The sequence below is a fragment of the Oncorhynchus clarkii genome, chromosome 3 (genome assembly GCF_045791955.1).
Source record: "Oncorhynchus clarkii lewisi isolate Uvic-CL-2024 chromosome 3, UVic_Ocla_1.0, whole genome shotgun sequence".
In the NCBI taxonomy this organism is placed as follows: Eukaryota; Metazoa; Chordata; class Actinopteri; order Salmoniformes; family Salmonidae; genus Oncorhynchus; species Oncorhynchus clarkii.
In genome coordinates this window covers 25,946,988-25,955,152 of record NC_092149.1, presented here as the reverse complement: position 1 = coordinate 25,955,152, position 8,165 = coordinate 25,946,988, and the positions used below count along the sequence as shown (strand labels likewise).

The window sequence follows — 8,165 nt, the reverse complement described above, 5'->3', positions numbered from 1 at the left end:
CATAAGAAGGTGAGCATACAGTATGTGTATAGTGTATACCCCCAGGACAGACATCCCATGATATTTTTCTTACATGACTATCCATCTGGCTGCCTCAAGCCTCAGAGCATACCGTAGCTACAGGAGAATGATCAGGAGAACTGATTTGTATAGCGTATTGACTGTGGCTTAGCCCACTACTTGTTACCCTACTAACAAGTATCTTCTTGGCCCTTTAGCACAATGGTACGATTAATGGGCTTGATGCATTATGGATTCCACATGTCTGCACTCTGCTGCCATATACACCGAGTGTACAAAACCCTGCTCTTTCCATGACATAGACTGACCAGGTGAATCAAGGTGAAAGATATGATCCCTTATTGATGTGACCTGTTAAATCTACTTCAATCAGTGTCAATGAAGGGGAAGAGATAGGTTAAATAATCATTTTTAAGCCTTAAGACAACTGAGACATGGATTGTGCATGTGTGCCATTCAGACGGTGAATGGGCAAGGGAAACTATTTAAGTACCTTTGAACGGGGTACGGTAGTAGGTGCAGGGAGCACCAGTTTGAGTGTGTCAAGAACTGCAACGCTGCTGGGTTTTCCACGCTCAACAGTTTCTCTCTTGTGTATATCAAGAATGGTCCACCACCCAAAGGACATCCAGCCATTGGCAGGCTTGTGGTTGAAAAAGGGTAATTGATGAAAGAGGACAGAGGAGGCTGACACAAATTTTGTAGAGCAGCAACAGACAGGCTACAGTTAGTCATGTTTTCATGGCACACATTGGGCCCCTTGATAAAACTGGAGTGACTTTTGAATGCCACAGGATATCTGAACATCATTGCCAATCCGGTGCATACCTTCATGACAACAGTGTATCCATCTGCGAGTGGATTTCTTCTATTCGGAGTAGAGATCCACTATCAGCCAACTTAACACAACTGTGGGATGCATTGGAGTCAACATTGGCCAGCATCCCTGTGGAACACTTCTGAAACCTTGTAGAGTTTATGCCCCAACGAATTGAGGCTGTTCTGAGAACAAAAGGGTGGGCAACTCAATATTAGGAAGGTGTTCCTAATATTCTGTACACTCAGTGTATTATAGTACTCTGTAGTTGTGCTTTGGTTTTCAAGCCTGAATGGCTGAAGTGAATGCATGAATAATAAGTACAATACAAATGATGTTTCTCTCCATGACATGCACTGTATGTGACAGTTCTCTGGACTGTTTGTCTTCTGAGTGAAACGGCCAACCATTTTATTGTACCACCTACTGTATTATTTAATTATTTTTGTAATTTGACAGTTCTGTATAGTGATTTGTGGCTATGGAGATCATCTCATGCAGCCTGGCATTGTAAGGACACAGTGTTGCATGAAAAAGCAAGCTGTAGGCAGACAGCAGGCAGTGTGACATACTGTAAGCAGCATGGTGTATATACAGTGCCTTGCGAAAGTATTCGGCCCCCTTGAACTTTGCGACCTTTTGCCACATTTCAGGCTTCAAACATAAAGATATAAAACTGTATTTTTTTGTGAAGAATCAACAACAAGTGGGACACAATTATGAAGTGGAATGACATTTATTGGATATTTCAAACTTTTTTAACAAATCAAAAACTGAAAAATTGGGCGTGCAAAATTATTCAGCCCCCGTAAGTTAATACTTTGTAGCGCCACCTTTTGCTGCGATTACAGCTGTAAGTCGCTTGGGGTATGTCTCTATCAGTTTTGCACATCGAGAGACTGAATTTTTTTCCCATTCCTCCTTGCAAAACAGCTCGAGCTCAGTGAGGTTGGATGGAGAGCATTTGTGAACAGCAGTTTTCAGTTCTTTCCACAGATTCTCGATTGGATTCAGGTCTGGACTTTGACTTGGCCATTCTAACACCTGGATATGTTTATTTTTGAACCATTCCATTGTAGATTTTGCTTTATGTTTTGGATCATTGTCTTGTTGGAAGACAAATCTCCGTCCCAGTCTCAGGTCTTTTGCAGACTCCATCAGGTTTTCTTCCAGAATGGTCCTGTATTTGGCTCCATCCATCTTCCCATCAATTTTAACAATCTTCCCTGTCCCTGCTAAAGAAAAGCAGGCCCAAACCATGATGCTGCCACCACCATGTTTGACAGTGGGGATGGTGTGTTCAGCTGTGTTGCTTTTACGCCAAACATAACGTTTTGCATTGTTGCCAAAAAGTTACATTTTGGTTTCATCTGACCAGAGCACCTTCTTCCACATGTTTGGTGTGTCTCCCAGGTGGCTTGTGGCAAACTTTAAACAACACTTTTTATGGATATCTTTAAGAAATGTCTTTCTTCTTGCCACTCTTCCATAAAGGCCAGATTTTGCAATATACGACTGATTGTTGTCCTATGGACAGAGTCTCCCACCTCAGCTGTAGATCTCTGCAGTTCATCCAGAGTGATCATGGGCCTCTTGGCTGCATCTCTGATCAGTCTTCTCCTTGTATGAGCTGAAAGTTTAGAGGGACGGCCAGGTCTTGGTAGATTTGCAGTGGTCTGATACTCCTTCCATTTCAATATTATCGCTTGCACAGTGCTCCTTGGGATGTTTAAAGCTTGGGAAATCTTTTTGTATCCAAATCCGGCTTTAAACTTCTTCACAACAGTATCTCGGACCTGCCTGGTGTGTTCCTTGTTCTTCATGATGCTCTCTGCGCTTTTAACGGACCTCTGAGACTATCACAGTGCAGGTGCATTTATATGGAGACTTGATTACACACAGGTGGATTGTATTTATCATCATTAGTCATTTAGGTCAACATTGGATCATTCAGAGATCCTCACTGAACTTCTGGAGAGAGTTTGCTGCACTGAAAGTAAAGGGGCTGAATAATTTTGCACGCCCAATTTTTCAGTTTTTAATTTGTTAAAAAAGTTTGAAATATCCAATAAATGTCGTTCCACTTCATGATTGTGTCCCACTTGTTGTTGATTCTTCACAAAAAAATACAGTTTTATATCTTTATGTTTGAAGCCTGAAGTGTGTCAAAAGGTCGCAAAGTTCAAGGGGGCCGAATACTTTCGCAAGGCACTGTATATATATCAGGGGACAGCCAAGGGTTTTAATGGTTCATAGAAAGTTGTGGAACGGCGCTTAAAATGAGTTTGCCTTTCTATTTGATAGTAATTGAAATAGAATGGCATGTGCTTAACTATTGCTGTATAACTGGATTTCCAACGTTGGCAGAAACGTGTTACAGCCCAGTGGGTTCTGTTCTGCCTCCCTCTGGACCTCTTGGAAACAACGAACCATTCATGTAAGCTCACAAGATCAGGGTGGCTCCCAAGTCTACCTCTGAACTGCCTTAGCCATGGTGCTTATCGCTGTAGATTAGGCCCAGAAAACATATATTTTCTGGGTTAGGTAATCCTGAAGGATTTGAACCCTTGGCTTCCAAGATAGTTTTGTCTCTTTATCCATCTATCCCTTTCATCTCCGGTTGGGCTTGACCCCTAACTCAAGTGCCTCCTCCCATGCTTCAACAATGTCCTCAAAATGTCAAAGATGGGCGTACAATCAGAGGGGAGACATTTTGGCGGTGCTGTTAAGCCTGCCACTGTCTTCACCTCACAGAATAAGTAGGTCGGTCTACATACTCCTTAGTAGCGCTCATTTCCAGGTCTGCTCTCCCTCAGCCCTCCAACCTTACAGATGTACTTACTGTCAGCTCCAGTCATCTACCGTCACCTCCAGTCTCTTTGGTCTGTTCCACACCGGGGGCGTCAGAGTCCTGCTGTCCGCTGTGGGGGCCCTGGTGGGTGGACAGGCGGTCCAGAGACCTGGGCGACATATTAATGTCCCTTCTTCTATAGCACCAGCACATGGCCAGGTCGGCCCGGAATGAGGGCATGTAGAAGCCATAGATGACCGGGTCAAAACATGTGTTCAGGTTGCCGAAAACAAACAGGGCGTGGTGGATGTATTCAGGCGTGACCTGCAGCATCTCCGGCTGGAACCAGTACCAGATACCCAGGAGGTAGTAGGGTGTCCAGCAGACCACGAAGGACATCACGATGATGATGGTCATCTTTAGAGTCTTCATTCGTGCTTTGGGGATCATGTTTGTGCCACTGCGTCTCAGGCAGGACTCGCCAGCTGGAAAAGTATGGCACTGGTTAGTAGCTTCCTAAAGCCAATGTAGCTATCAGATCTCTCCTGAACATTGTTAATGTATAATTAATGTTGGAACAGCATATAGGCCTACTGAGGTTGCCATTTTGGACATGCAAGTATTGTGGTTGCCAGATTGGAATAGCTAGCTTGTACCTTTGTTCCTGTGGAGTTGTTGATTGATCTCAATGAGGATGTGTGTGTAGCAGAAGCTCATGACCAGCAGGGGGAACACGTAGAGAGTGACGAAGTAGAACATGTTGTAGACCGTCTCCTGCCATCGCTCTTTGAAGCTGCCATGGGTCACACACTGGGTGAAATCTACGCCCTCGGCCTTGATGGCCCGGAAGATGAACAGCTGGGGAACAGGAAGTCACTGAGTAACAACAACCACAACATCTAAGATGTATGACAATCCACCTACTGTAAATACAGTGGGATACTACAGTACTACTTTAGGTTATGTTGGGGATAATTTAATCTACATTCAAAGTATAAAACTCAGTTGAGGTCTTGGCTGCTATTTTGTGCCAGAGCACTAGCCAGAAATGGGTGGTTTAATGAGAAAATGCAGTGGCTGAGTCAAGTCCGAAGTATTTTCTGATTAATGAATGCAATGGTCAGTAGCATCACAGTAACTTTCAAGGTGGATCCATACTCTGCAATGGCTTTCAAAATTATTTGGGGACATAAATCACTATGACAGACATATATAAATACTGAATTGATTTATGATTTTATACTAATTGTATCCAATCCGAGTTGTGGACAGAGTTGTTCACTTTTTGCAACAATGCAATTTGACTTGTTTTCCAATCCCCCATGTATTAATAAAACGTTAGATTGTTTTCAGTGTTTAAATACTTGCTTTTACAACATCTCCCTCCTCCCACTGCTGATGTTGCACTTTCCTAATTCTCAGGAATATAATCACATTTCACACTCTGGGGGGCACAATTAACTAACTAATATCAGCATGCCAGGAATTTAAAGATTTCTCGCTGCAATGCCTCCTCATTTCCAGGAAGACTCCAGAAGGCATATCCCTATTTGTCTATCTACACCCTTGTTCTTGCCCCTCTGCTGCATAGGGGTGGTGATTACGTGGGATCTCTGACGGTGTGGCACTGATACGTAAATCCTGTTGTGCCCCTCTGCACTCTGCAGCTCTGAAAATTAAATTACAGGGGAAGAGCCTGAGGCGAGACGTTCAAGATGCTCATGCCCTGTGGTGAATCACTCGCCTACCAGCAGGTGCACTGATAAAACTCCCCAGCAGCCCCGGCGCCACTCTGACAGCAAATTAGGCTTATTTGTCTACTCAGATTAATAAATCTATTCTCATGAGGGACGCGTGCCCCCCCCCCCCCCCGAACCTCCCGTCCCACACCTTGACACTCTCCCCCATTCAAGCAAACAGTCCTGCCGCTTGAAGTAAGTCATCCAAACAATGTAGAGAAGCCTGTACTACTTTGAAGTTGTGCTGCAGTAGTATGCCATTACTCTTTGAAACCATTTTACACACTGCGCAAGAATATACCTAAGAATAATCCTAACTACGGTAAATTATGTACTGTACATTTTATATTTCCTTAGGCTACATTCTAAATCAGATGACTTGTAATATATTTATTTATGTATTTTTTACAGGGAAAAAAAAGATGCCCTGCAGTGTGAATTTGAATAGGTTGTAGCCCAAAACAAATTCAAGATTAGACTGTGAGGCATCTTTAATTTCCTTTTTTGATACAGCAGACAGGATTGTGTTTTTGATTCAAGGAACACCGTGCCAAAGAGCCAGGGAGATCCCCAGCCTATATTCATTAAATCCCCATTTAGGTCCATCAGTATGTGTGCACAGATGACAGTTGAGATGACAGTTGAGTACAGTACACCATGCAGGAACAGAATCGTAGGTAATGCCTCCTCGTTCGTCACTGTGTGTGTATGTGTGTGTATTAGATGTACGCTTGACCTTGACCAAATTAATTCAGTATCTGTCACAATTGGTGACCTCAGCCATCCTTTCACCTGTCATCTCCCATCAGCCACTGGGTCGAGAGTGTTAATTGGTACTTGAAACATCTGTGCAAACTGATTGATAATGTGTACACTCCCGCTCAGCCCAGGCAAAGCTCTTCTCTGTCCTGGCACCCCAATTGTGGAACGAGCTTCCCCCTGAAGCTAGGACAACAGAGTCTCTGCCCATCTTCCAAAAACAACTGAAACCCTTCCTCTTCAAAGAATATCTTAAATAAGACATCTTAGTCTCCCCCCCTCGCTACCCACCCCCAAAAAAAACTTCTGTATTGAGGCAAAATGTACTTATGACAACTGTGATATGTGGTTATCTCACCTAGCTATCTATTTTTATTTATTTATTAATGTCATTTTTACCCCCTTTTTCTTACAAATTTTGTGATTCCGATCTTGTCTCATCGCTGCCAGGCTCGGGAGAGGCGAAAGTTGAGTCATGTGTCCTCCGTAACATGACCTGACCAAAAGACGCTTCTTAACACCTGCCCCCGTAACCTGGAAGCCAACTGCACCAATATGTTGGAGAAAACACCGTTCAACTGACGACGAGGTCAGCCTGCAGGCGCCCGGCCCGCCACAAGGAGTCACTAGAGCGCAATCAGCAAAGTAAAGCTCCCCCGGCCAAACCCTCCCCTAACCCTACGATGCTGGATTAATTGTGCTCCGCCATATGGGACTGCAGGTCACGGCCGGTGATCAAACCCCAGGCTGTAGTGAGACCGCAACATGGCGATGCAGTGCCTTAGACCTGCTGCACCACTCGGGAGGCCCTCACCTAGCTATCTTAAGATGAATGCACTTACTCTAAGTAGCTTTGGATAAAAGCATCTGCTAAATTTCTCAAATGTAAATATACATTTCTAAGTGCCTTGACTAACCCACAGCTAGAGCTGCACTTGGCATGAACACGACATCTCAACAACATACCAGGAATTATCAAAATCACTTTCACTTTAAGGAATTTACCTTGAATTTCTTGGAGTGCCACACTATTTATAGTAAATAAGGCTACCGGGGTTTTAACTCACCTGTGGTAAAGCCAGAAGCACGCTGAGGCCCCAGGCCAGACCCAGCATCCTCTTGTTCCTGTGGTGGGAGTTGAGTGAGTCCAGCGGGTGCAGGATGGCGTGGTGCCTGTCCAAACTGACCACCACCAGAATGAAGGCTGACGAGTGCATGGCAAACAGCTTGAGGAAGCATAGCATCTTACACGTGGCATCTCCGCCATACCACTGCACCGTGATGTTCCAAATGGCGTCCAGTGGCATCACCACAAAGGTCATCATCAGGTCGGCGGCTGCCAGGCTCATGATGAGTGGTCGCAGGTGAGAAGCCAGGCGCCGGCCACGCCCCCGGCACACACTGACCAATAATGCAAGGTTGCTGCAGGCGGCAAATAGGAAGAGGATTAAGGTGGCGCCGACCCGGAATTGGGCGGCTCGGGTGAAGGTGGGCGCCTCCCAGTCAACCAGAGGGGGAAACTGGGACATGTTTGAGAGGGCGGGTTGCATTGACCCGGTGACACCCACTAATGGAGGCCTCAGGAGGGACAGGTTGCCAGACATCCTGGGTTGGAAAAGACAAGGTTTAAATGAATGACTGTAGATAAAGTAAAACATGTATATCCTTATCGTGATTACATACATTATTATCATATACACATCAAAGTTTTTATGTGCCGTCAGTTATTCTACATTGCTCTGGATAGGATAAGTGATTATTAATGTAAAATAAGACCTCATGCGACTGAGAAACAGCATACACTACATTAATATGGTTGTTTTTCATTTCATCACTTAGTACACCAACCAACTCATCAGAGAGAAGCGTACCCACTGGGCACACCACATCTTTTCAACGTGGATAATTGGGTAATATTTGGTTAAAAGTTGATCAATAAGATTACAACATATATTCACCCACTCAAAAAGACAGCCAAAAGTTAGTTGAATTGCCAATGTGTTATCACTATGCTTTCAACCATCTAAAAGCACAACCA

General features: G+C 44.3%; 1 protein-coding gene across 1 annotated transcript; it reads right to left on the bottom strand.

The window, feature by feature from the left end:
* Positions 1-3,692: 3,692 nt before the first annotated feature.
* On the bottom strand, positions 3,693-7,917 carry LOC139405849 (gonadotropin-releasing hormone II receptor-like). Its single transcript, XM_071148284.1, has 3 exons — positions 7,195-7,917; positions 4,286-4,487; positions 3,693-4,114 (listed from the first exon to the last, which is right to left on the bottom strand). Exons 1-3 carry the CDS (start codon positions 7,819-7,821, stop codon positions 3,693-3,695), a joined length of 1,251 nt encoding a protein of 416 aa, XP_071004385.1. The 5' UTR covers positions 7,822-7,917.
* Between the last annotated feature and the right edge of the window lie 248 nt (positions 7,918-8,165).